The sequence below is a fragment of the Arabidopsis thaliana genome (assembly GCF_000001735.4).
Source record: "Arabidopsis thaliana chromosome 1 sequence".
In the NCBI taxonomy this organism is placed as follows: Eukaryota; Viridiplantae; Streptophyta; class Magnoliopsida; order Brassicales; family Brassicaceae; genus Arabidopsis; species Arabidopsis thaliana.
In genome coordinates this window covers 792,054-816,948 of record NC_003070.9, presented here as the reverse complement: position 1 = coordinate 816,948, position 24,895 = coordinate 792,054, and the positions used below count along the sequence as shown (strand labels likewise).

Sequence of the window (24,895 nt, the reverse complement as noted above, 5' to 3'; positions counted from 1 at the left end):
ACTTATAGAATTTGCTTAAGATTATAAACCCTAAGCAATCCATATCTTATCCTATCTATACAAAATAAATAAAGATTATATCAATCTTGAAGAAAATCATCTTTCCATATACATACTCGTTTGAATCCATAAAAGGCATACGCGTATCAGAACGAATAATAATCACTGATTTGAGGAGATACAGTATCAAGCTTTGGATACAAGCAAAAGGCTTAAGTGATGTTATATATATATAAGATATTGTGGAAATCATTGATTTAACTGAATATATTCTTACTGGAAATGTAACAAAACAGTAACATATACAAAGATCATAACTTGAGTTCTAAGCGGTAGTATTGATGGTTTCAAAAAGGGTACAACTGTACGGCTTCATCTCATACACAACCAGTTGCTGCAACGGTTCTTCTGCTACAACGGTTTCTCCTTCGACAGAGAAAAACCCCGGGAAAGGAAGAGCTGTGTCGACCAATCTTCTCCATTTGCTTCCATCGGGAAGTGAAGGTAAGACTACACTCTCAGGATGATCACTCGCATTGAATCCGATGAACAGATCATTGCTCTTTGGCTCATTTGGCTCAGCCAATGACGCAGTTTCCTCTTCCTCTGACTCTGATTTGATCTCCAATGCCAAAAACTTAGAAGCAGGATCTTCCCACTTTGGAGTTGTTTGGTCATTTGCATACCAAACAATATTTTCAGGTTTCAAAAAGTCTCTCCTTTGAAACACATCACTTCTTCTTGCTCTTACTGAAGTCATGAAGGAGATAAATTGCGTGATCTGTGTACCGAAAGCCGAAGCTAGCAAGTTCCAATCAAAAGGTTTCCGTGATTCCAACAAAGGCGAGCCCCTTGTCGAGATTCCACATTCATCTCCCATATTAAGCACTGGAACTCCAAGTGATATGTACTGTATAAACAAGAAATTGCGGATTTGTTTTAGCCTTCTTTGAAGAACAGCTGATTTATTCGTTGCTCCTTCTTCCCCACAATTCCAACTTAGCTCTGAAGCTAGCTCAGGGCCACTGAAACTGACTATGTCAACAAGCGAGAGTCCTGAGTTTCTTGAAATGTAGTTGAAGGAGAAGGCCGGACCTCTTCCATCGGTAAATACGTCACCACTTCCACAAATTCTTGTAGCCAGATCACTAAGAACGCCTCTTCCCCTTAAAAAATTTCTTACATTTCGACAATATCTTGTGTTGAGTTCTGCCCATCGCTTCCAATGTGGGAACCGTACTTCTTTTGGCATCATTTCAAGTGGATCCCAGCAATCAGCTATTAGTTTGGTCTCCGCAAGAAGTGGATCAAAAGCTATTGCTTCAACCAAAGGAGGACGAGAGAGCTGTTCACCGTGAACGCCTCTCAAGAGAGATGAAGCATTTATAAAACAAAATCCATCTACATGAAACTCGGTTACCCAATAACGCAAGCTCTCCAATACCAACTGCTGAACAACAGGATAGTTACAGTTCAAGTAACTTTTAGAATCTAGATCATTGGCTCTTCCCTTGTAGTAATAGGAACTGTCATCAATTCCACGAAGAGCTCCAGAATCAGCAGTATGTGTAAAAACTACTTCCAAAAGTACCTCTATTCCCTCACTGTGCAATTTCTTCACCATCACTTTCATTGAGTTAACTGCGGATTCAAGGCTATTGGAAGGTCCATATATGTCCATTGGTGAAAAGAAATGAAATGGAAAATAAGGACCTTTTTGCTCGGAGAATGAGAATATTGGCTCCAAAAGAACAGCGTTGGTTCCAAGGGTTTTCAAATGGCTAACTTTCTCAGCTACACCAGAAAATGTCCCTGCTACGTTACTAGGCAACTTGCTGGATCTGTGTTGTGTAAAACCCTTCACATTCAACCGGTAAACAAGAAGTTTCTCCAGAGGTATGTTCGGAGACACATCTTCTCCCCAATCAAAAGAAGGACTCTTAGATAAACTTCCAAGATATTTCTGAGAGACAGATTTACCAACGACTGTGGCATATGGATCCAAGACAATTGGCTCACCTTCAACATCGACATCTTCTTTAGAGTGAGCTGTCTCCTTGCAACGGTAGCCATATCTCACAAAATCCCATGTATTGTCAACTGAAGCATGCCAAACATCACCTGTTCGGTTGACATAAGGATCAAGATCAAGTTCTAAAGCAGGTTTATCTGTTGTGCTATCATCATACAAGCATAAAACCACGTTCGTTGAGCTTCTTGAAAAGAACGAAAAATTCCAAGAATCATCATCTGGCCCGGAAGAAAGGCCTAGCGGCAATGGATGACCAGCAGTAAAACCAACCGGGATACAGAAGTCAGTGTCCCTGTGAGTCAGCATTTCTTGACCGTCCGGATCTCTACCTGACACTAACTTCAGGTGAAATGATAAGTAGAAAGGAGATTCTTTCCCATCAAATTCTAGCCCTAGCATTAACTCAGACAAGGAGCTTTTCACAAATGTAGTTTCTGTTGTGTGGGTTTGTGAGTCTTGGGAAGAGTTTTCGAAATCCAGAGGCAAAAAACACGAAGAATCAGACCTGTAGACACCCCAAACCATCACCAGCCTACTCTTGTCATCACCACTAAGTTCCAAAGATGAGACATAAACCAAAATGCTGTACTTTTCTCTCTTCTTTTCAACTTTGACTTTAACCAGAGCACCTGCTTTTGTCCTGAATGAATATGATGTTACCTTCTTCAGGTCATCAGCCTCAGCTCTTCTACTAGACAATGCCTCTCTCAGCTCGATGGAAGTCTTTGAAGCACATATCTTACTAAACTGATAACTTTGCAACGCGCTTGTAACCAAATCACCCATGAAACGTTTTCGTGTAAACATTAGTGTCTCGGATCCAAGTTTAATCTTGTTCTTCCTACCAGTAAAAAGCCTTGCAGAAGGAAACTTCCATGTTCTAGTGATGCCATTATTGAGACAACAAGATCCTATCCCAACTGATGGTGACCACGCAGCCATTGTTTAAACAAAGCACCAAAAACTTTAATCCAGGTTATGAATATCCCTGTTAAGAACACAGATCAAACCCCAAAGCTCTTTATTAAGATTGAACGAAAGAAAACAGAAACCAAAGCAGAATTTCGCAAGGGAAACTATATCCAATAAACAACTCGTTGAATAAGCTAAATTCCCATCTCAAAGCTAAAATCAAAACAGAACCCACTTAGCAAAGTTTTCCTACCATCGGCATTTCAAATTTCCAGAAATTAAGAAAGATAGTGTAGTAGAATCAACAAGAACAAGACGTCTCGGGATCATGATTCATCGGAACACTAAGAAATAATTGAAAAAAAAAAGGAACACAAGAAAGCGTAAAGAAGAGACAAACGTCGTCAAAAAAGTCGAGCTTACTGTCGCATAAGCATCATCACCGCCATTGAAGCAAAAAACCAAACTTGGAAACAGAGAATTTCACAATGATTGAAACAGAGATATCTAACACTACCCATCTGATGATCGAGTGAGTGTATGTGTCCATGAGTTTATGATTTGATTTTTTTTGGGTGAAACTGAAATGTTTTGTCTTCTTCCTTCACGAACTCTCCACCTTCACCTCACGCGCCTACAAAACGGTTTTTAGCGATTGTAACATAGACACGCGCGTAAGGTGCATGTGGGGGTTGAAAAGGAGTGATCTTATCTGGGCCGAGCCCATAGGCCCAATAATTTTGAAAGATACGACAAAAGTACTTTTCAGTTTTGAAAGTTCAAGACAGAAGTGAGCTGAGCTGTTTTCACTTCAAGAGTGGATATTGCCGTTTTAAGGTGTCACTTCAAGAGTGGATTTTTACTACTTTTGTTTTTAGGGTTTTGTTTTTGGAGCCTAAACATTGTTAGTTTCTGTCAATGGCGATTTTCAAAGATTGTGAAGTAGAGATCTTCTCTGAAGAAGATGGGTTTAGAAACGCTTGGTACAGAGCAATTCTGGAGGAAACCCCAACGAATCCGACATCGGAAAGCAAAAAGCTACGATTTAGTTACATGACGAAGTCGCTCAACAAAGAAGGTTCTTCGTCTCCTCCAACGGTCGAACAGAGGTTCATAAGACCGGTTCCGCCGGAAAACCTTTACAACGGCGTCGTTTTTGAGGAAGGAACGATGGTTGATGCTGATTACAAACACAGATGGAGAACCGGCGTTGTGATAAATAAAATGGAGAACGACAGCTATTTGGTTCTCTTCGATTGTCCACCAGACATTATTCAGTTCGAGACAAAGCATTTGCGAGCACATCTTGACTGGACGGGTTCGGAATGGGTCCAACCAGAAGTCAGGGAACTGAGTAAGTCCATGTTTAGCCCTGGGACATTAGTTGAAGTAAGTTGTGTAATAGATAAAGTTGAAGTTTCCTGGGTTACGGCAATGATAGTTAAGGAGATTGAGGAGAGTGGTGAGAAGAAATTTATAGTGAAGGTATGCAATAAACACTTGAGTTGCCGTGTTGATGAGGCAAAACCAAACATGACGGTTGATTCATGCTGTGTTAGGCCTAGACCGCCTCTTTTTTTCGTTGAAGAGTATGACTTGCGTGATTGTGTAGAGGTGTTTCATGGTTCGAGTTGGCGTCAAGGGGTGGTGAAGGGAGTTCACATTGAGAAACAGTACACGGTTACTTTAGAGGCTACCAAGGATAAGTTGGTCGTGAAACACTCGGATCTTAGGCCTTTTAAGGTGTGGGAAGATGGGGTTTGGCATAACGGACCACAGCAGAAACCCGTAAAGGAAAGTCCTTCCAACGCCATCAAACAGAAGCCAATGTGCTCTTCTTCTGGTGCTAGGCCAATGACTCCTAAAATGGCTACAAAACATGCGAGAATATCTTTTAACCCTGAGGAAAATGTCGAGGAACTCTCTGTAGCTGAAACTGTTGCTGCCACTGGAAAGTTGGAAAAGATGGGGATTGGTCTCTGATGAATGACACTACTCCTCCTGTAATAACCATAGCAGAAGAATCTGTTTCATGTGTAACACCGTTGAAACAAACAGAGGCCAACGCTGAAGGAAACAAACTTGAGCCGATGCGGAATCAGAATTGCTTGAGAAATGATTCAACTCAACAGATGTTGCCTGAGGAGGAGAATAGCAAAGACGGGAGCACAAAAAGGAAGAGAGAAGAAAAACACAACTCAGCTTCTTCCGTTATGGATGAAATTGATGGGACTTGTAATGGTTCAGAGTCTGAGATTAGTAATACAGGTAAAAGTATCTGCAACAATGATGATGTTGATGATCAGCCGCTCTCTACTGAGCTACCATATTATCAGAGCTTGAGTGTGGTGAACAGTTTTGCTGCTGATGCAGAGGAAACTCCAGCAAAGAGTGCACGAACTATTTCTCCTTTTGCAAAGAAGTTACCGTTTTGGAAAAGCTATGAAACAGATGAATTGTACAAATCATTACCACAAAGTCCTCATTTCAGCCCGTTGTTCAAGGCTAAAGAAGATATCCGCGAATGGTCCGCGGTTGGTATGATGGTGACTTTCTATTGTTTATTAAAGGAAGTCAAAGATCTGCAGCTCGATGATTCCTCAAGCAAACTAAGTAGCCTCAGTAGTTCTTTGGCGGAGCTCGAGAAGCACGGTTTCAACGTTACAGATCCATTGTCACGGATCAGCAAAGTGTTGCCCCTCCAAGATAAGCGAGCAAAGAAAGCGGAGGAAAGAAAATGTCTTGAGAAGAAGATTGAATGTGAAGAGATCGAAAGGAAGAGGTTTGAAGAAGAGTTTGCTGACTTTGAACGCATAATTATTGAGAAGAAGAGACAAGCATTGGTTGCCAAGGAGAAGAAAGAAGCGGCTGACAAAAGGATTGGTGAAATGAAGACATGTGCAGAAACCATTGATCAAGAGATCAAAGATGAGGAGCTTGAGTTTCAGACAACTGTCTCGACTCCATGGTAATAATAAGATTTAGAGTAGCTCCATGGTAATAAGATTTAGAGTAGATGTATGTTAAAACAATTATCTACGATCTTTATTTCCGTTTGTTTATTGTTGATTATGCATTGAACCATCTTTTGAAGAGATTAGAATAATCTAACAGGTTTATGGATCATTTAACGTCCCTTTTACTAAAAAATTTCTTAAAACATTGGCTTTGTCAAACAACCACAAAAAGACTGAGAAAATCCATAAGTTAAATAAAGCTAGAACCACATATAAATCCCAATCCAAGTTTTGGTCTAAAAGAGTAGGAAACCAATCCATTTATTTTTAGCATTTAAGTACCCTATATGTACAATAACTTCATTCTTCAGTACCAAACAACTTGTTCGGTCTCCTTGTCAAAGATGTCCCATCCATCTTCAAGAAGATCTCTACAATCATCTTTCTCTTTGTTCATGAAGAAAGCTGCTGCTTCTGGGAACTTGTTGTTGTTTGAGGTTTCAGTCACTCCATTCAATCGCTCAGAAGGGTTCTCGAGCACCAAGCTTTTCATAGATGATCCGCATGAACTAGTGAAGCTTGAGGAGATCGATTTGGTTAAAGGCACTCGGTTTTCAAATTTTTCTTTCAACAGCTTCACATCTTGACAGATCACAGAAATTTCTCCTCTGCGCAAAGAACCAAGAGAGGTTAAAAATTCCATTTAATATGGCCGATCATTATGAATATCCGCAGAAAAAATTTGCTAAATGATTCATTGCTGTTATAAAAAATGGACCAATGTACGGTTAGTGGGACGAGAATGGGACTTACTGTAAGGTATCAACAATCTGACCACGATCCATAAGAAAATCTCGAAGCTGCAGGCCGAGAAGACGAAGAAAAAAAGATATGAGATTGAGAAGAATTTTGAGTTTAGAGGAAACTCATCGCTAGTGTTTGTTACAGTGATAGTACCTTGGAATTTTCCTCTGCCTCCTGCTGTAGAAGCTTCGATTCTTGGACCACTTTCTCCATGTTGGCTTCTTGCTCAGCAAGTGCCTTAAGTGCAGAATCTTCTTTGTCTTTCTTTTCTTTCTCAGCAGTCTTTTTCAACTCCAGTGCTGCTGCTAGTCTTATTTCGAGACTTCCTCGCATCTACAAAGAAACACAATTAGACAAATCTCTGTACAGTGTGAAACAGAGGTAGACATCTCAGTTTCGTTTTAACAGGAGGAAAAAAAAAAACAAGTCTTCATAATCAGCAGACAGAAACATGCCTCATCAAGGATAGCAAGAGATTTGTTTCTTTCTTCTGATAAGTTGAGCAACCGGTTTTCAAGCTCTTTTACTTCAGTGGCCAAAATTGACTTCTCTCCATATACTTCTCCAGCATGCTGCAAAATCATGGTAAATTAGTTCTAATTACAAAATCAAGAACCTAAAGCAAAATGAATTAGCCCATTACAGGTAACAATCTTGTTACCATGTCATTTGCTTCCTTCGCATGTTCCAGCATCTTCTTGAGCTCCTCAACCTTTTGAAGAGTATCTAAACCTCCCCTAGCAGCTTCCTCCTTTGACTTCTCTGCATCTTTCTCCTTTAGTTCAACTTCTCTCATTATATTTGTAACCGTTTCCATCTCAGTAAGCAAGTTTTTCTATATCATTGCACAAAAAGAAATACAAGAATATTGGGTTCCTTCCAATCTACTAAAATGCAGATAAGTAACTAGAAGTTGTAGCATTGGGTCCAGCTTTTCGGACCTCGGCACCAGTGGACACAACTTAATGTACGTAAACAAAAGCAAAATATTTTCACACGCTTAAAGAATGCTAAGATTATGTGTCATACCTTATTACTTTTGGCATCTTCAATAATATCTTCAAGTTGATCAACGCTGCATACATGCGTTGATGTGCTAAAAGCATCACCTATTTCAGTATCACCATTTTCAGAGAACAAAGAACGATTTGAAGTCTCGTCCACAAGATTTGTACTCCCATGGCCAACTTCAAAACATGAACCTTGCTGTGTAGTTGTCATAGTATCCCCAGGAGTTGAATCGACCAGCTTCGATACAGCATTTTCTGCTTGATTCCATGTGATATCAAAACCAAGATCTTCCCAAAAATTGCTAGCCAATTTAACATTATCTAGGGAAAAGAGAGAGACGACTGAGGCAATATCATCCTCTGGCACATCCAAACCAATTTTTGCATTGCTCGTAACATCAAAACACCTACCAAATAAATCATAGTTTCCATTCTCTTTTCCACGAGCCTTTTTCACTGATTGAATTTCCTCACTTTCAAGGTCTTTATGGCAAACATCAGGATCAACATTTGGTTGCAAGGTTGTTAGCTCGTTCATGTTTGAGACCAAATCAGTACTTAGAGCACGGGTATTGTGGTCACGGGTAACAACCAGGGGAAGAGTTTCTGAAGAAGAAGAAGAAGAAGAAGTGCTGGCCTTTGAGCCAGAAGCTCCAAGAAAAGGGCGGCACCTAGAAGCAACATCTTCCAAACCATGTTCTACTGCATATTAAACAAGCATTTTCTCAACACATGCTCTCAGAAAATAGAAAAATAAGAATACTCAAGCTGTGAATGTATAAGCCAGAGCAACAAACAGCTCACAAAATGGTTATTTTCCAAGGGCTATAAAGTTGTACCTTCGCGCTCTGAAATGCTTCCAGATGACTTGTACGAAGATTGAGTAAAATTATGGAACAAATTTGAGGAAAAGGAAGGAATAATCTCTGAAAGAACCACAGCAGCAGCTTCATCAGCATCCTTTGGGTGTTCTATTGCAACAGCCCTCAAAATTCGTGCATCAATCTGCAATGGAACATAATACTGTATATAATGCGGTTTCAATAAGACTACAAAAGACAGAAATTCTTTAAGAAAACACAAAAGAACAGATGATTCAGCCAAAAAATATATAAAAAAAATGGTGTCAAAATGCATTCTGAGCACAAGCATGGTGGATACTTTCACAATTTCACTGCTAAAGTTGGAGTAATCAAATAAGAGATCAGTTTTTTACCTGAGGAAATATTTCCGTTAGAGATCGATAAACAGAACCGAAACCCATCAGTGAAAGTTAATAAACTCTGCAGAAAAAAAAAACAAGCAAAATATTAGTTTTGATGCAAAGAAGACTAGCATACAAGAAATTCTCTGGAAATAATTTATCATATAAACTAGTAAAGCCACATCACAAGCCTCTTGTGAAAACCCTAATGTTAAAAACCCTGAAGAAAAAATCCGTGATATGAAAATAGATGAGAGAGACACACTCTCATACAAGTGCAGAAGACAAAAGAGCAATGATCCGAAAAGTACAAACTCAGTATCACCTAATCAAGCTTTCTAAAATTGTAGAATTGTAAAACCTAATCAAAAAAAAAAGAAAAGAGAAAAGAGATATACCTAGCCGTCATAATCATCAACGGATCATGAAAAGATCAAACTATAATTTTTAGAAACGATCACAAATCATCAAAAAAATACACACGGGAAAATCAAGTTTCAAATTCGACGATTCAATTACCAGAGGAAAACGAAGAGAATAGAACAAAAGCTTTAGAAAATTTTCGATTTCTGTGCAAGTAAGAGATCAGAAGCGAGAGCTGTGAGGAAGATGAGGAGGAGGAGGAACGATTTGTAACTAAAGTTTTGCTCCGTCTCTTATGTTAACGACTTGAGGACTAAGTCGTGCTGTGGGTGGTATCGTAATTTTGTTGCGTATCCGAGGGTATTTGGGTCAAGTTGTTGACTTTCACTGACGTGGCTTTCTCGGCTAGGTCCATGCAACAACCAATGGGCAAGGGACAAATATTATTTTCTTTATTGGATTTTGTCGAACTGGGAAAGTACCTTAAATTATGATTGGCTTGTTGTTTATTTTATTTACAAAAATAATACTGAATTAATTAGTTTTTCCAATATTTTTCTGGATGAAGCAAATGAACGTTATGCGTGTGAATCTATTTCTCAACAGATTTATCTAATTTACGAAAGAAACAAAAATTACAAAAAGAGAGATTAATTCAAAAATACACTTAACCACATGTCAAATATCGCCATAAATATTTCCCAACAGAATTATAAACAACAACACTTAACAGTAACACCCTTGTAAATTGGACTTTTGTCCAAAACCATAAAACCATTTTTGTTTCACAGATAAATCAACCTTTGGTGTAGATGGTGAGATACTAAAAGTCATTAATCATTATAGTGTACATGAGAATTCACAATCGACCACTTCATTCTATGATCAATGGTTGATCCATTTGTTTTTCAGCCTTCTTCCCAATCGACGTCGTCTTCCTCTTCTTCTTCTTCACCACCCGAAGCTTCTGCTTCCACATTCAAGTCCACCTTATAGTTTCCATTAGCTGCAAGAGTCGTAAAATGTTAAGTTACCAAATCGAGCATATCATAATCTTTTTACATCATATAACCATGACAGACCTGTGTAATCTAACTTAATTATGAGCATGTCTTAACAAGTTTCTTCTTGTTGAAGCTCTGCGATTTCAATATATACTACTAAACAAGGTTCCTTTTATTCTAACTAACTAGTGTGTCGTTTCATTTGATCAACGAGTATGCGAAATGGAAATGAAGTAAATAAACTCAAACTGACCAGTAACAGGAGCCTTTTCTTCCCATTCTACTTCTTCTTCATCTTCGTCTTCATCCTCTTCACGTTTGGCCTTCATACTAACCTGACGACCTGAGTATACAGTACCCGACTGAATGCCAGAAGTTGGTTCACCAGCGGATTCTTGTTGATTTCGCCTTGCAGCAAGCTCTTGCTGCTTCATAAGTTCGGCGTAGTAAGCTTTGAGATACTCATCCTGAAGCAAAATGAAAATACTGTATCAAGATTCTTGAAACATATCCAGAAGTACGAAGCTACTGTGGGAGTCTAAATAGATATAAAGGATTTGTCCCCAAAAGCATGCCTTCAAATCCTTCTCATCTCCATTTCCAATGGCTGATTTCTTGTCATCTGAAAGTTTTGCTGCTGCTCCTGCCCCACCATCAACCTTTGCTTCCTGTCTCATCTCTCCTCTTTGTTCCTCGGTCAGATTCATTCCTTCCTTGATCATCCATGGAGGCAAGACTTTCAGACTGGAGTCTCCACCTTTAGATTTAACATCTTCGTTTCCATCACCTAGGTTAACCTCAACCTAACCATGTAAGATTTAAGAAATCAACAAACCACAATGAAGGAGGAAAAGTGCAGGGAAAATTTGCAGATGTATATGCGCAATGAAAAAAGCTTTAACATGAACTGACTGGACAAACAAATGGAAATTTCATTACAATACCACTGCCTCATCTTCCATTATAACATTGAACTTCTATATACATTGAAAAGTGTAACTAGTGATCACCTTTGTCTCTCCGAGAAATGGCATTGGTGTTGAACCATACCCGCCCTGTGACCTCAAAGGATCATTAGGGTTAAGATCACCATTCTCGCGAGCAGCCATCGCTGCACGGGCCTCCCATGCCAGAAAAGATCCAAATTCAGGTATTGGTAGGTCTTTTACTCTATTTAACTGATCCATCAGAGGTTTCATTTGAACCTGCATTTCATACTCAAATTCTCTCAACGCACAAATTATATAACTAAAGCCAGAATAAAAGAAAACACAATCAAGCATATTGAACCACTAAAACAGTATACAGATACCTCCAATTTCTGAAGCATATTTTTTAGGTTTTCCCGCCGCCGTCTCCTTGCATTATCATCTCCATCAACTACTTCTTCGGAAGTTAGCTTGTTGCATTCCACAACAAGTTCACCATTGCAATTTTCACAATGAAAAGAATCGTCTACCATAGAAATTAATCTCAGAGCATCCAGCGCATTATATCTACATCAGAAATGAAAATCTATTCAACTTTAGTGAACATAATACAACTCATCCATGTAAAGATTTTATAAACACATAAAGAGTAATGGGCTTTACTTCCTTTGGCAGTTAGGACAGCCATACTCCTGAACAGTATTCTTATCTTCTAGCTCATCTTTGAGCCTTTTTTTCATCCGATGCAGTCTAAAACGAACAACGTCACATATCTGTAAAAAAGAAGAACTGCAAGTTTAACAAAGTATAAGGTAGTTTGATAGAAAAAAAAGGCAAAAAAACGCAAACTGAAGAAAAAAAAGTAGGGACATGAAGCGTGCCTGTGCATAATCGAGACAGCAATACGAGTGGGTGTGAAGCTTAACTTTGTCCTCTGCTCGGCCATCAGTTGTAGCAGCCACTGCAGCACTATACATCTTTGCACCCTTTGCAGTCTATTGAAAAGATTTGAGAAATCAATAAAGCAACAAAGTAAAGAAGTGGTAATTGGTAAAGGATTAGAGATAAGCAAACACTTGAACCAAAAAATGTAGAACATGTGGTGAAAAATTGCAACCACAAGGTTCACAAAGGAAAAAAGAAACTTAGAGGAATGAATGAGCATCAACCAATGAACGCAAAACCTGGAAAATATATCATTCTCTCACACTCATGTTCTTCAATCATTGTCATACTCTAGATATTTTATGACAGTATGCTATTTATCATTAGACTAAAAGAGTGGTTGAGTTGAAAGCTTAGCAAGAGGGATATTGCGCAATAACTGCTATACAACAATCTGAAAGAGCATAGTATCTGCACCGACCTCTTTCCGGTGGTCACGCATAATCAACTTTTCTTCTTCAAAGAGTCTTATTATTTTTCGAAGTTGCTTGGCGTGCAACTGCAAATCTTTTGCCAAGTCTTCTTCTCTAACCCATTGCCGCCTAGCAGACATACAACAAATGAATGAAAGTCAGTGAAAACACAGAAGGTTTATATAGGCAATCTAAGCAATAACAACCTTAAAAAGCCAATAATCAAGTCTCAAAAGTTAATCTTATCATTATCCATAAACCCCAGGTGACAGGGAGATGTGAGCCAGTTACTCAACAAACCTCATAATGCAGTGGTTACAAGAAGTTGTCTGGAAACTATTGTGACAACTTAAAATATTATCATCAATATTCAGCTAATAGACTCTTAAGGATAAAAATTGAAGAGATGCACACAAACCTTGCCAGCGCGTCTAGCACCACAGCGGCAATCCCTCTGTTGTCACTTCTAGCAGATTTCTGCTGATTATCGCTTTTCGTAGTATAATCATCATAGAAAGCCCTCGCTACAAGCCTCACCAACCTAAAAATCATAGTGAAGCAACATAGAAAATGCAAAAACAATTGTTAAGGGCACTATGTGAACATATACACGAAGATTCTCGACAAAAAGTATCGCTATGTCTGTGATTGAATAGAAACAAAAAAGTTCTGTGGTATAGAGATTTACTTGACAAATGGCTGGAGAACAACGGCTTTCTGCACCGGGCCTGATTTTTCCATGGAGTTAACAACCCAAATACTTACATTACCAGTCAAGGAAGCAGTATTAGGTTCGTGTTTGATACAAAATCTGCATTGATACAGAGAATAAACTGAAAACAGATCAATCACCGTATAAGTAACTAACAGAGATTAGCTGTTCAAAAACTTAAACACACTAAAAGTAACCAACGGAGATGATATTTGCTCAAAAATCATAGAAACAACGAACTCAATTTCAAAACCCAGAGCCATCGATGAGAAGAATTGACTCCCAAATCCATCTTTCAAATCAAATTAGTAACAAGAGAGAGCTCAGGAAATTCAGAAAATCAAGAATAAGGGTTCGGAAACTGTGAGAGTGCACAAGGACCACGAAATTAGGGTTTATAAGGCAGATCAATCGACTCAATTCGAAGTAACAATCAGACCCGACTGAGCTATAGGTGAAGTTTCTACAAGAATGGAGATATCTAGGTTAATCAAAACTATCTACTTTTACAATCACTTGTCCAACAGGAAAATCGACGAAGCTTACCGGAAAGTTCAAGAGAGGGGGAGAGAACACGACGGAGAGGTCTCTGTGTTGTTTTTTCTCTGTCTACCCTTTTTTGTGTTTTTATCTGTTTTTGGTGTTAACATTTACCAATTACCGTATATAGATCAACCTCATTTTAATTTTCATTTCAATTTCCATAATTGATTTTATTTGTATCTGTAATTAGCAAAAAATTTGCTTTTATTTTAGTTGATTATAATTGAATTAATAACAAGATTTTGGTTGGATAAATGAACTCAAATCATCAAATCCATTAACATTCCACGGAAGAAAAATATTACCAGAGATTGGATTGACCCATATGCATTGCTTAAACGACATGCCATTCACTTACTCATGGCCATGGGATTGGCCTTTTGAGAAGTTGCTTACTACATTACGTGAATACTTACTTAATGGATTTGGTATCGAGCTATAGATGATATCTCTCGTTTGGGCATTAAGGAGAAAGATGGAAATACATTTTGAGTCATCGGCCACTTTTGTGCTCATACTTCATATCGTTCAAGCTGATGAAATCGGTATGTACCATTTTATTGGTTTTGAAAGAAACAAAACTCTTTTCTTCTCTTTTTTTTGTTCATTATTTCAACTTTATATATAGACACACACAAACATACAACAAAGTAAGTGCTACTGAACCTTAAACCTTTTTAACTACTATCTATCTGATTCTGCTAAAAGAGGCTCTGTGATTTTTGTTGTGTAATTCTTTGTACCTCGTGCTTCTTTCCCAACTAGCTTCTTCACCGTTTGTCCTACCTTGCTTTGAATCTCCTGTATCACACAAAATAACCGTTAACCCCTCACAAGTTTTCAAATTTATTGGTTAAGAGATGCCGAAGATTTGATCAGCCAATGTTGCTTGCTTACCGCTGGTGAAGCACGTGTTATAGATGATACAGCTGCTGCTGCAGCCGCCGCCACACGTACCCTGAAATAATAGCAAAATATGATGCACTTTTACTTTTTAGTGAGAACCTTCCTTTGGTAAACATTAGATAAGTGACTCAGAAGTAATAAATACCACTACAATACCTTTTATGTACATCGATGTAAACATCAGTTTCATCCACAATTTCTGCCTGCATTTTCAGTAAATCACCAAAGGAAAGCTCCGTAAAGTGAAATGTATATAGAAAAAAATATGCATAAAAGAGAGATTTTTGAGGTCAGAAAAGGAAAAACGAAAAGCATAAGATCGTACTTGTAGAAGTTCTTCAAAGACATCCTCTAAGGTGATGATGCCAATCACTTCTGCATCCTCGTTATCTTCCAACAAACACGGTAAGTCTCTCGTCACAGTACCGTTCTGTTGGAAGTTTCTTCCCCTATTTTTCACATGCTTTGGTACTTTATCAATATCAACAACTACATCATGGGATTCATGCTTCAACAAAGGAGCTGTTAAATTACTACTCTGGTAAAACTTCATATTTTCTTTGGGTGTTTCGCCATTACTCAGTAACTGCATGTTATTCTTTTTATCTTTGTCTTTGACTTTGACAACTGCAGCCATGTGACTGCTTCCCTTTTGAAACTCATTGAGGATATCATACAATGGCATGTCTGATGGAACCCTGGAAAGGCAATGTATGGGAACTTATACTTCTATCTAGAAACATAATATGAGTAGGTCAACTTATACTCAGGGAAGTCAGATATACCTTGGGATCTTCCTGATGGAAACAGAGCTTACAGGTGCCTCTGTCTCTGCTCGTACAGTTAGAAGACTCTTAACCTAGATGATACCAGCGGATACAGACGTATGTAATCTAGTAGGATTTAGTAAAATGAAGTAATGCAAAAGTTTGACAGGTGTACCAATAGAAGCCCAATGATATTTTTCGGATTCCCTAAGTAGACCGGGATTCGGCTATGACCCCGTGACAGTATTTTTCCAATTGTTTCCCTGCATTTAGGAGGTGAAAATTCATGATTTCAAACCATGCGTTATTACTAAGCAGATAGACCAAGGAAAATAGTTTACTTTTCAAAGACTTGCCAGATAGAGAAAACAATTTGTCGAAAAAAGGCCAACTCTAACCTTAACTCACCAGTCTAACTTTGTATTTACATCCAGCGAAAATGTTGATTCAATTGGCGTCATAGCCTCCTCAGCAGTCTGAACTTCCAGTAAACGAAAGTATATGAATTAGATCATTGGAAGTAATATTGAAGCAGTATATGATATGTTCTGAACTGGAAGGCGAAAGAATCAAAGTATATGCATCAGTTCAACAAAGTAAACTCATCCTCGTGCAACAAGTTTTCATGGAGAATCTAAATCCAGATCAATGGGGAATAGCAAGTAAATCATTTCATTTACAACATAACTTGTTCATCAGCATGACCTGTGTAGGTTTCAGATACGCACATCTAATTCAAATACATACCTTCTGGCTCAAATCCAGAGCTCCGCTTATAATCATTGTTTCCTCGTGTGTCAGTTCACCCCCCTTACCAGCCTATGTTGGAGAGAAATAGCATGTCAATGGGAGCTGGAAACAACAATACTTTTGATAATCAAGCAACGTAACTAACTACTTCACAAATCAGACAAGGTTACAGCGTAATATCTGTCCTTTTCCTATTCTGGATTCGCCAGGTTAGATCATAAAGGGAAACTACCTCCTGGCTGTGAATTGAGACAAGGGCTTTAAGCTGAGCTCGCCTAAATAGTGTGTCATTATGCCCAATTACAGCATCAAGAACCTGAGGCATGTAAAACGTTGATAAAAGTAAACATCTACAGCTCCATACCACTGTGGCATAATAAATGTATCAACTTGTGTTGATGATATAATCAATGCAGTTAGCTCTAACAAGTACCACTTCTTAAAGACATTGCTAGATTTTTCAACAAATTTCCAAATCTTCCATGGTTGTAACATAACGTTCTGACTATTGTAGCAACTAGTGAAACAAAACCATTTATTATGACATTTAGTGCTCTATTAAAGAGTAGTCTACAACAACATCACCTTTCCGATAGGGTAAGCAATCGGATAGCAGATTATCATCAAAATGCGAACCAACCACAAAAAGTTTGCGCCAACAGCAAGTCCATATCTAGAGCATATAGCTTGCGGAATTATCTGGTTAGAATTGCAACAACATAGTTTGTATCAGTCATAACTGAAGAGAACACAATTTGATACCAAGAAGATATGTAAAGTAAGTTACCTCTCCAAAAGCAAGAACAAAAGTAACTGAGAGTAAAACAGCCACAAAAGGATGGAATATCTTATCCAGGCATATAGGAAGAGCCTGAGACAAAAGATCCAAGAACAAAATTCACTGATTCTGAGGTGCACAAAGACAGTAATTTATCGTTGTAAATCAGAAAAACTAGGGTAACAAATCAACAATAATTAACCTCCATAGCAGCTGCATTGCAAAGAAGTAGAGTCACAAGAAGTTGATGCTGCTTCTTTACCACTGGTAAGATTGCAGCTGCAATATCCAAAAACAATTCAAGTAACTCCGTCAAGAGTAAAAATAGAGACTCTATCACTCTGCTTTTAACAAAAATTACAGAATAAGAAATTAGAAATCAAGTTTTAAGAAATTCTATAGCCATTACGAATTGAACAAGTCAGGTATGTAATTTTGAGCCAACAACACACAGATATCGAAAGTCGAAAAAAATTAAAGAGGCGTACCGGCCTGTTTTTTCTCGGCGGAGGAACCACTCTGTTGGAGAATCTCGAGCTCAACGAGACCAAGGGACATTAGTCCGAGTGTGAGACCCGACATTATTCCGGCGAAGAGTACGAGGAAACACGCGACACCGACGACGACGAACCACCACGGAGAACCGAATCGGATGTCCTCGGCTTCAAAGACGAAACTGTTGAGCGAGTAAGCGGCTCTTACCAACGCCAAAGTGCTCAGAACAACCATTGCCGCGCTTCGATGAGAGACAAAATCAAACAGAGACGGAGCTAGAGAGAGAGAGTGTGTGTTTTTTTTGTTGGTAAGGAAGAAGACGACGATGAATACCTTTGATACGGGGATACATGGACCACCTGACACGTCAGCATCCTACATGCGTTATTTCCTTATTTTTCTCTCTCTTTTTTTAACTCATGCGTTTTTTTGCGTTATTCTTCTTTTAATTGATTTGTTGGATTATTGATGACTTCTGAGTTTTGCTAATCATCTTATTTATTCAGCGTCCACCGGTTTTAACGCCCGAGAACGATATACACCTTACCTGATTACCTCTAATCACATTATTCTTGAGATTATCGAAGGTACATTTGGACCGCTAGCAAAAAAAAATATGTAAATACTTATTTTTCAAGTTACAAAGCTAATGTTATTGACAAAAGAAAAAGGAAAAAAAAGGATGAAATCTTGGAAAGCTACAGCATTTTGTTCTGCCCAACGCAAATTGTAACACTAAAGATTTCGTATGGTCAACGTGAATGATAATTTAATCGTAAATATTTTCTTAAGTGTAAACCGGTATTTAAATTCCCTTAATTCATCGGAAAGATTTTGGTATAAAATTGATTTACTTTCTTTGGGCTTTTGGGGGTCAAACTATGAGCCTAATAATGGCCCAAAAAGACTTGGCGGAAATTACTTTTTTTTTTTATTTGACTAGTGAAACCGGAACGAGCGAGACGCAACAGAATCTGAAGATCGAAGGACAGTGAAATCGAAGAATTGAAGCACAAGCTTCTCCATCTCTGCAATCTCTCTATCCATCTCTCGTCATCGCATGTTTCGCTTCCCAATTCGGAAGAAAGAGAGACGACGCGTCTGAAGCATATCTCCGTAATCGGGGTGAAGAAAAACGCGGCGAGAAGAAGAGGCAGATTTTCGTTTTGGGAGGGTAGACAAATCTGGCGAAAGTGGAGGGCCTAAGGGCGAGGCCGTGGCTTAAGCCAGGAGCTTGTATAAATGGAGATCAATATGACTACGACGGTTCGGAAGACGACCATTCCAGGCCTTGGTGGCGCCGTCGTCTCAGATCCTTGTATATGGCAGCCATGTCCTTTACTCCGTCCACTTTTCGAATCGCTATCTCGTTGCTCCTTCTTGTTGCTATCGTCTCCGCCGTCATTTTTCTCCCGGTCGAACAGGCAATTTCTCCCTCCCTCCTCATTCGCGTGTAGCTTTAGTGATAATGTAGCAACGATAGTTTCTGTATATTCTAAGTTTAGAAATTGATACAACGGAGTATTTCTGGAGCTCGCTAGATCACTAGAGAAACTGTCCTAGATCAGGCGAATGGTACTTTATATATGATTTAGAATCATCATTAATCATCATTGTTATGATCCCTTTCTGCAGAAATTGAAGGACTTCTTGTTATGGATTAAGGAAGATCTTGGACCTTTTGGTCCACTTGCATTGTAAGTTTTTCATGTTTGCTACTCATTTTTGTTTCTACCACTTATTGGTTTGTTTTGGTGACACTGTTTTCTGGCTGCCGTAAAAAATCTTGTGATGAGCCTTTTTTACCTTATTGAAATTTTTCAGGGCTTTGGCTTATATTCCTCTCACAATTGTGGCGGTTCCTGCTTCTGTACTCACGGTAGTTCTGGATTCATAACTATGTAGTGAAATTTAGGGTGCTTTTCTAAGATGTTTGTCCAAAGTTTTCATTACAAGATAGGATACTTAGACTTTTAATCCGGTTCTGATAGTCTTGATTGTTTCTCTCTGCAGCTAGGTGGTGGTTACCTTTTTGGCCTGCCAGTAGGATTTGTAGCCGACTCTCTTGGAGCTACATTAGGTGCAACAGCGGCATTTCTGCTTGGTAGAACGGTATGTCTCTTATGGTTCCATCTGTTTTAATATATTTCGCTTGCAATTGTGTTGCTTGCCATAACCACAGAAGTACTGATTCCTGTTTTGTGCGTCCTCACATCTAGGCATTTTATCTAAGTGTTGCATCTTGGCTGTCTCATTGTTGCTAATGATATATCTTTTGTCTTTCTGGTATCATGCAGATTGGTAAATCTTATGTCACTTCAAAAATAAAGCATTACCCAAAGTTTCAAGCTGTTTCCGTTGCAATTCAAAAATCTGGCTTCAAGGCATGAAAATCTAGTAACACTCTCTATAATAATTGACAGTTTGTTTTCCTTCAGAGATCTACTATGCGTATGGCAAAGTACCTCAATTTCCTGGCTACATTTAATTGATTGACTACTAACTAAATGATGATATTTTCTTCCTGTGCAGATAGTCTTGCTGCTACGCGTTGTCCCCATACTGCCCTTCAATATGTTGAATTACCTCCTATCTGTAACTCCTGTTCGCTTAGGGGAATACATGCTGGCCACTTGGTTGGGAATGATGGTACTGACATTTCTTTAAAATCCGCTTGTATATTGGCCATTTATACTTTAATAATGGTGGAAGAAGTTAGCATGCATGTTAAAGTGCTGATTGCTAACATTATACATAATAGTAATTCTAATCTTCTGAATTGTTTTGATGTAGCAGCCCATTACATTTGCGCTAGTATATGTTGGAACTACTCTGAAAGATCTTTCTGATATTACACATGGATGGCATGAGGTGTCAGTATTTCGTTGGGTAAGTTTTCGCTCATTTACTTCCACTTGACTAGTAGATTGGAAATGATTGTAGATGAGCTTGAATGAAGTCAGAAGAATGAAGATAGTTTTGTGTTTCTGCTGTAATGCATAATTACTTATCACTTATCATTTATACTGAGATTACTAGGTTTAGAAGTTTGTAGTATTAGAAAAATAACAACTTGTCTGAAATGAAGTTTGAAGTATGCCTTATTTTATGAGGTTTATTGGAAACATCTTGGTGTATATCCCTCAATATAATGTAGAGTTGCTTATTTTCCATAATATGATAGACATTTCTGGGATCTGAAATATTGAGAATGTAGCTTAAAAATCCTGAGGATGAGGATTTATAACCAAGTCCAAAGCATCCTATGTGTAGGGAAGAACATTGTGATAGTCTCGCATCTGCATTTATTTAGTTGGTATTTTGTAGCTTTGATTGAAGTATCTGAGTGCCCTTGCATTGTAAGTCTGATTTCTCGTTTCTTCTGCATTGTCATTTGTGGATGCAGGTAATTATGATGGTTGGCGTAGCTCTAGCTGGTAAGTCTCTTCTGCAGTCATGTCCAAATATATATCTAGCTAGCTTCACTACATTGTGAGAAGTGGAATGACACCATGTGGTCTGTGTTTTAACCCGTCTTTTTTTGGGTTTTTGAATGATGTGGGTGCAGTAATTCTGATAATATGCATAACAAGAGTGGCGAAATCATCCTTGGACAAAGCATTGGCTGAGAATGGTACTGAATTAGATGGGAAGAAGAATGACGACGCTTCCGTACTCCCGATCGCAGAGCCACCACCGGATCTACAAGAGCCTCTCGTTATCAGAATCGACCCATCCAATACTTGAATAATATAGACAAGAAGAAACCTCTTGAGTTTGTAAATTTCGCGAAATTTTCTTACCGAGTGAGTTATTAGAAACGTTTTGTATAGCATCATAATACCATACTTCACAGTTTAATTCGTTTGTTCTTTAGTTGATTATTTTGGTATATACTTGAGGTTTTGAAATCTTGTAACTTGTAAGAATGCCCAACCGGTGGCTACAATAATTAACCGGAAATTAATTTGACTCGAGTCCTTATCAGACCGGTTGAATCGGTCGAGTCAGGTCGGGTTAGAAAATATCAATATTCGGGCATATTCCTTGGCCTTCATACGTGTGCGTCTGCCATTTTTTTTCTAAACTCCGAATCCCAAAATTGTTGCCTTCCTTCGTCTCCGATCATTTTCGTGGTGTCTGTAACCCCAATTACAATTCGAATCCATTAGCGAAAGAAAGAGACTTCCTTTGAAAGAGAAGAGTCTCGTTGGCTCGGTTTTCTGTTCAAATCAGCGGATTTCCTCACATTTAATTGTTCAATCATGGCGGCTACCAATGTCATGCGGCGAGACGAGAGCCTTCTTATTGATCCCCAAAGAGGTAATTCGAAGTTCATTTTTGATAGGCCCGTGTTTAGAGAAATTTATGTACAGGGGAATTAGGGTTTCTGATAACAGAAATTCTTTTTTTTTTCGTTTCCTGGGAATGAATTTCTTAGGGTTTCACTTGCAGGAGATACAAGTGTTTCTCGTGGCCTCTCGCTTGAGAAGAAAATTGAGGCCCTTGAGAGCCTGGCCGGACAAGTGAGTGCCTTTTTCACTCTTGTTTGATTTTCTTCATTACATTTTCTGGGAAATGTTGTCTATCGTATCGGACAGCCAAAATTGTGATTCTGTTAGTCAGTTTTTTTCTGATTAATACTTGAGATGTGATTTTCCTGTATTTCTTCATCTAAAGGTTGCTTATTTAAGACAATGAGATTGATTTTACTTGAGATGAATAATTGAGGTTGATATACTTGTAGCTAATGAGTTTTTTTTTGCTAATGCAGGTTAGTAACAGGCGATCTCGGAGATGGTTAAATGATCGTATTCTGATGGAACTTGTTCCTCGTTTGGATGCCCAAGAAATCAGAGGCTTGTTTGCTCCACCACCGTGGGGTAATATGACATTCCATTCAAAGTTTTACTCTTCTTGTATAATCTCAAATTGAGTTTTTTTGCCATGTTTTCGTCTTTTTGCTATTGTTAACATATAACATCGTTTCACTGAGTCCACAAATGTTCTACAGGTGATGATGTCCCACCCTCAGCATTTTCTTTGACTAATGTTGGAGAATGGGACAAATTTAGAAACATAGACATGGACAAGGAGGTAACTTACATGTCTTTTGGGACTGTTTCTCAGAGAAGAAGTGCACGTTACTATATTTCTCTGAATATAATTTGTTTGTAGAATCAGTGATGTCATTTGTTTGACATACTTGGTCTTAACTATTGTTAGGAATTGTGTTTTTTTCAGGCCAACATCATGGATTCCTTGAATAGGTCATCCGTAAGGCAGAAAGGTAGCGTGGACGGTGATAAAATCGCTGTCTTAAATGCTTGGAGAAGAATAGATTGTAGGACAAGAGATGCTCTTCGACGTAGCTTTTTACCAGAACTAATCGAGGGATATGAGGTATAGATTCTTCAGATATGACAATGTAAGTCATACATGTAAATATAGACCCTTTGCTTCTAGAATTCAGAATCGTTTATTATTTCCACAGAGCTGTATAAGTCACTTCATCGAGGAAGGTGGTGAAGGAGATGTTCTTGAGCTCAAGGTTCAAGACCCATTCCATAGATTGCTTTTACACGGTGTTTGTGAGGTATGAGCCACGACATCACTTGCGCTATTTTCTGCTAAGATGTTGAATGAAGATATAGAGAGTAACAACCTAAAAGAAACTGTTTTCTTTGGAGCAGTATCACAATTTGGTATCAACAACTGCAACAGAACAGATAGGAAGGATAGCAATGAAGACAACGAGCATCAAATGGAAGAAGAGTGGCGATTCAGGGGAGAAACCAAGCATCAGCCTAGCGCATTTCCTTAGGATGTCAAAGGAAGGAGCTTGGTAACAACACATACACTCCTTTGTAGCTGTGGTTTTTTATGAATATCAGCGCCAATTTAAAGGGCTATTTATGCAGCAAAAAGATCTCAAGACTCTCTCTCTCTCTCTTTGGCCTTTGCTACTTCCCCCTATGTGGCCTCTTGTAAGCTTGTATTTGTATCCTCAATTTATACGGTTTTATGATTAAAGAACGAGATAGACAATAAATTTTATTGAGTGCTGATTGTGAATTTTGAATCTTTAAAGTTATATTTTTGTTATTAACTTGTCGAGGCCTTTGAGTTACAAAGCCCAACAGTTGGAGTTCCAGCTCAGCCACTAGGCGTTATTACGTTAACGAAATTTCCAACGGTCAAAAATAGTGTTTCCTTTTTTCGATGGGGATATTTATGTAATTTCGGCTCTCTCGGCCGAGTTTTCCTTTTCTGCAATGGGGTATTTAGGTAATTTCGACTCTCTCACAGCCAAGTTTTCCTTTTTCTCTAGGTTTTATGTTGGGTTTCTGATTCAACGTACATAAAATTGTTTATAAGTATAACTCCAGCATCAGAGATCCATTCGATAGCGACTTCTCTCTCTCTCTTTTCTGATATCAGAAAAACTTTCTTTGTTTTCTCTCTTCCTTTTCTCATATAGAAAAACGTTCAGAGATTCATTCGATAGCACTACCTATATTAGTCGTGAATTTTACAGTGTTTGATTCATGAAACAAAAGATACGGTCGATTTTTGTTTTTTGGGGATGACGATCAGAAGCAAAAAAAGCAAAGGCTATCGTCAAGAGATCAAATCAACTTGCGCGGACTCCAACACTTTGTTCTCAAAAGGTATTTTTTTTCCTTATCTCTGTTTCTGTTTTTTTTTGTTTTTTTATCTACGTCTTGTTGGAATTTTCGGCCAAATCAACGTCTTTTTTATATGGTTTGTTAATCTTTAGTATCTAATTATTCTGGTTGATCGCAAAAACAAAGAATTCTCATGTTCAAAGTGGTTTTCTTCAAATCCAATTTGAATTTTAGGTCTTATATTATTTCCCTCTAACCCTAATCATATATTTCTCAAAGTTTTTGATTTTTATTCAAGATTCCTTCTAATCAATTATTTCTTCTTTGTATGTAGATGTGGTTGCAACTTCGGAGCTTTTTTCATCTGTGATATCGTAGCGTGTGAAAGACGGATAATTCTACAGAGACAATGTATCATCCCATTCGGTCAGGTTAATTTTCATCCCTACCTTGTTTATAATCTATAATCTTATAGATAGGTTAATTACAAAAAAGGTTTTTATACTTTTGATTTTTCAAAACAAAATATATTTCTCAAAAAAAAAATTTTTAATGGTTTTCAACTCTCTCTTTTGTTTTTTTTTTCTATAATATTAAATTAATATGACATTGTGAAATCTAACCGGATTTTGGATCCCGCCATTTAACCGTGGTCATTAGCGATTCCACAAATCCAACATGTTTTTCACATCTTCATATATATTTAGTTTAGTATTTTTTTACTTTCTTTTCTTAATAAGTA

The 24,895-nt window shown here is 38.2% G+C and overlaps 8 protein-coding genes across 19 annotated transcripts; 4 read left to right on the top strand and 4 right to left on the bottom strand.

Annotated features, from left to right (window-relative positions):
* Nucleotides 1–136: 136 nt before the first annotated feature.
* Nucleotides 137–3,536, bottom strand: DBE1 (debranching enzyme 1). 2 transcript variants are annotated; one of them, NM_202022.3, is made up of 2 exons: nt 3,345–3,536; nt 137–3,020 (listed from the first exon to the last, which is right to left on the bottom strand). In NM_202022.3, exon 2 carries the CDS (start codon nt 2,972–2,974, stop codon nt 326–328), a length of 2,649 nt encoding a protein of 882 aa, NP_973751.1. In that variant the 5' UTR covers nt 2,975–3,020; nt 3,345–3,536; the 3' UTR covers nt 137–325. The 2 variants fall into 2 exon arrangements, with proteins under 2 accessions (NP_973751.1, NP_171830.1); NM_100213.4 differs by having other exon boundaries at nt 3,368–3,536.
* A 196-nt stretch (nt 3,537–3,732) lies between these two features.
* On the bottom strand, nt 3,733–9,588 carry AT1G03290 (ELKS/Rab6-interacting/CAST family protein). Of its 6 annotated transcripts, none has more exons than NM_001331402.1 (10): nt 9,439–9,570; nt 9,318–9,357; nt 8,932–8,998; nt 8,555–8,720; nt 7,735–8,417; nt 7,367–7,540; nt 7,161–7,277; nt 6,859–7,038; nt 6,715–6,761; nt 3,733–6,569 (listed from the first exon to the last, which is right to left on the bottom strand). In NM_001331402.1, the coding sequence occupies exons 3-10, from the start codon at nt 8,977–8,979 to the stop codon at nt 6,269–6,271; spliced, it is 1,716 nt and encodes a 571-aa protein (NP_001322180.1). In that variant the 5' UTR covers nt 8,980–8,998; nt 9,318–9,357; nt 9,439–9,570; the 3' UTR covers nt 3,733–6,268. The 6 variants fall into 6 exon arrangements, with proteins under 6 accessions (NP_001322180.1, NP_001184898.1, NP_171828.1 ...); NM_001331403.1 differs by having other exon boundaries at nt 6,092–6,569; nt 7,735–8,036; nt 8,127–8,417; nt 9,318–9,553; NM_001331404.1 differs by having other exon boundaries at nt 6,092–6,569; nt 7,735–7,970; nt 8,127–8,417; nt 9,318–9,553.
* On the top strand, nt 3,863–5,916 carry ATDUF1 (agenet domain protein (DOMAIN OF UNKNOWN FUNCTION 724 1); the record flags this gene model as incomplete). The annotated part of the gene is made up of 2 exons (NM_100212.1): nt 3,863–4,919; nt 4,961–5,916. The coding sequence occupies 2 exons, from the start codon at nt 3,863–3,865 to the stop codon at nt 5,914–5,916; spliced, it is 2,013 nt and encodes a 670-aa protein (NP_171829.1).
* Nucleotides 9,589–9,882: 294 nt separating the features above from the next.
* On the bottom strand, nt 9,883–13,979 carry AT1G03280 (Transcription factor TFIIE, alpha subunit). Of its 3 annotated transcripts, none has more exons than NM_100210.5 (11): nt 13,832–13,979; nt 13,262–13,384; nt 12,992–13,114; nt 12,582–12,702; nt 12,097–12,210; nt 11,879–11,988; nt 11,599–11,782; nt 11,297–11,491; nt 10,862–11,089; nt 10,540–10,753; nt 9,883–10,288 (listed from the first exon to the last, which is right to left on the bottom strand). In NM_100210.5, exons 2-11 carry the CDS (start codon nt 13,312–13,314, stop codon nt 10,191–10,193), a joined length of 1,440 nt encoding a protein of 479 aa, NP_563681.1. In that variant the 5' UTR covers nt 13,315–13,384; nt 13,832–13,979; the 3' UTR covers nt 9,883–10,190. The 3 variants fall into 3 exon arrangements, with proteins under 3 accessions (NP_563681.1, NP_001320448.1, NP_001320447.1); NM_001331399.1 differs by having other exon boundaries at nt 13,262–13,748; nt 13,832–13,961; NM_001331400.1 differs by having other exon boundaries at nt 13,262–13,406; nt 13,832–13,939.
* Nucleotides 13,980–14,323: 344 nt separating this feature from the next.
* AT1G03270 (CBS domain protein with a domain protein (DUF21)) lies at nt 14,324–17,834 on the bottom strand. Its single transcript, NM_100209.3, has 13 exons — nt 17,518–17,834; nt 17,232–17,308; nt 17,039–17,122; nt 16,837–16,950; nt 16,484–16,567; nt 16,249–16,320; nt 15,910–15,977; nt 15,677–15,764; nt 15,520–15,593; nt 15,060–15,432; nt 14,891–14,937; nt 14,726–14,786; nt 14,324–14,629 (listed from the first exon to the last, which is right to left on the bottom strand). The coding sequence occupies exons 1-13, from the start codon at nt 17,756–17,758 to the stop codon at nt 14,513–14,515; spliced, it is 1,500 nt and encodes a 499-aa protein (NP_171826.2). The 5' UTR covers nt 17,759–17,834; the 3' UTR covers nt 14,324–14,512.
* Nucleotides 17,835–18,457: 623 nt separating this feature from the next.
* Nucleotides 18,458–21,500, top strand: AT1G03260 (SNARE associated Golgi protein family). The gene is made up of 9 exons (NM_100208.4): nt 18,458–18,948; nt 19,160–19,221; nt 19,349–19,403; nt 19,538–19,636; nt 19,822–19,908; nt 20,057–20,173; nt 20,321–20,413; nt 20,931–20,961; nt 21,093–21,500. The coding sequence occupies exons 1-9, from the start codon at nt 18,847–18,849 to the stop codon at nt 21,269–21,271; spliced, it is 825 nt and encodes a 274-aa protein (NP_171825.3). The 5' UTR covers nt 18,458–18,846; the 3' UTR covers nt 21,272–21,500.
* Nucleotides 21,501–21,545: 45 nt separating this feature from the next.
* AT1G03250 (R3H domain protein) lies at nt 21,546–23,634 on the top strand. Of its 4 annotated transcripts, none has more exons than NM_100207.4 (7): nt 21,546–21,847; nt 21,980–22,050; nt 22,299–22,407; nt 22,539–22,621; nt 22,769–22,927; nt 23,019–23,120; nt 23,218–23,633. In NM_100207.4, exons 1-7 carry the CDS (start codon nt 21,790–21,792, stop codon nt 23,371–23,373), a joined length of 738 nt encoding a protein of 245 aa, NP_563680.1. In that variant the 5' UTR covers nt 21,546–21,789; the 3' UTR covers nt 23,374–23,633. The 4 variants fall into 4 exon arrangements, with proteins under 4 accessions (NP_563680.1, NP_001184897.1, NP_001321394.1 ...); NM_001197968.1 differs by having other exon boundaries at nt 21,573–21,847; nt 22,751–22,927; nt 23,218–23,590; NM_001331398.1 differs by having other exon boundaries at nt 21,573–21,847; nt 23,019–23,631.
* Nucleotides 23,635–23,888: 254 nt separating this feature from the next.
* Nucleotides 23,889–24,727, top strand: AT1G03240 (uncharacterized protein). Its single transcript, NM_100206.2, has 2 exons — nt 23,889–24,195; nt 24,488–24,727. Exons 1-2 carry the CDS (start codon nt 24,111–24,113, stop codon nt 24,529–24,531), a joined length of 129 nt encoding a protein of 42 aa, NP_171823.1. The 5' UTR covers nt 23,889–24,110; the 3' UTR covers nt 24,532–24,727.
* The last annotated feature ends 168 nt before the right edge of the window (nt 24,728–24,895 follow it).

Bases quoted from the DNA above. Each gene is read 5' to 3' on its own strand.
- DBE1 (NM_202022.3), bottom strand. From the start codon at position 2,974: ATGGCTGCGTGGTCACCATCAGTTGGGATAGGATCTTGTTGTCTCAAT.
- AT1G03290 (NM_001197969.2), bottom strand. From the start codon at position 8,979: ATGGGTTTCGGTTCTGTTTATCGATCTCTAACGGAAATATTTCCTCAG. The intron at 8,721-8,931 runs GTAAAAAACTGA...GTTCCATTGCAG, and splicing joins TAACGGAAATATTTCCTCAG to ATTGATGCACGAATTTTGAG. The intron at 7,039-7,160 runs GCATGTTTCTGT...GTTTCTTTGTAG, and splicing joins CTCTTGCTATCCTTGATGAG to ATGCGAGGAAGTCTCGAAAT.
- AT1G03280 (NM_100210.5), bottom strand. From the start codon at position 13,314: ATGGAAAAATCAGGCCCGGTGCAGAAAGCCGTTGTTCTCCAGCCATTT. The intron at 13,115-13,261 runs GTAAATCTCTAT...TATGATTTTTAG, and splicing joins GTTCTCCAGCCATTTGTCAA to GTTGGTGAGGCTTGTAGCGA. The intron at 11,492-11,598 runs GTATCTGTATAC...TATGAAATGCAG, and splicing joins ATATGCTTCAGAAATTGGAG to GTTCAAATGAAACCTCTGAT.
- AT1G03270 (NM_100209.3), bottom strand. From the start codon at position 17,758: ATGGTTGTTCTGAGCACTTTGGCGTTGGTAAGAGCCGCTTACTCGCTC. The intron at 17,123-17,231 runs GTTAATTATTGT...CTTTTGTCTCAG, and splicing joins GCAATGCAGCTGCTATGGAG to GCTCTTCCTATATGCCTGGA. The intron at 16,568-16,836 runs GTGATGTTGTTG...TACATGCCTCAG, and splicing joins TTGCTTACCCTATCGGAAAG to GTTCTTGATGCTGTAATTGG.
- AT1G03260 (NM_100208.4), top strand. From the start codon at position 18,847: ATGGCAGCCATGTCCTTTACTCCGTCCACTTTTCGAATCGCTATCTCG. The intron at 18,949-19,159 runs GCAATTTCTCCC...CCCTTTCTGCAG, and splicing joins TTTTTCTCCCGGTCGAACAG to AAATTGAAGGACTTCTTGTT. The intron at 20,174-20,320 runs GTACTGACATTT...TTGATGTAGCAG, and splicing joins CCACTTGGTTGGGAATGATG to CCCATTACATTTGCGCTAGT.
- AT1G03250 (NM_001197968.1), top strand. From the start codon at position 21,790: ATGGCGGCTACCAATGTCATGCGGCGAGACGAGAGCCTTCTTATTGAT. The intron at 21,848-21,979 runs GTAATTCGAAGT...TTTCACTTGCAG, and splicing joins TCTTATTGATCCCCAAAGAG to GAGATACAAGTGTTTCTCGT. The intron at 22,928-23,018 runs GTATAGATTCTT...TTATTTCCACAG, and splicing joins AACTAATCGAGGGATATGAG to AGCTGTATAAGTCACTTCAT.
- AT1G03240 (NM_100206.2), top strand. From the start codon at position 24,111: ATGACGATCAGAAGCAAAAAAAGCAAAGGCTATCGTCAAGAGATCAAA. The intron at 24,196-24,487 runs GTATTTTTTTTC...CTTTGTATGTAG, and splicing joins CAACACTTTGTTCTCAAAAG to ATGTGGTTGCAACTTCGGAG.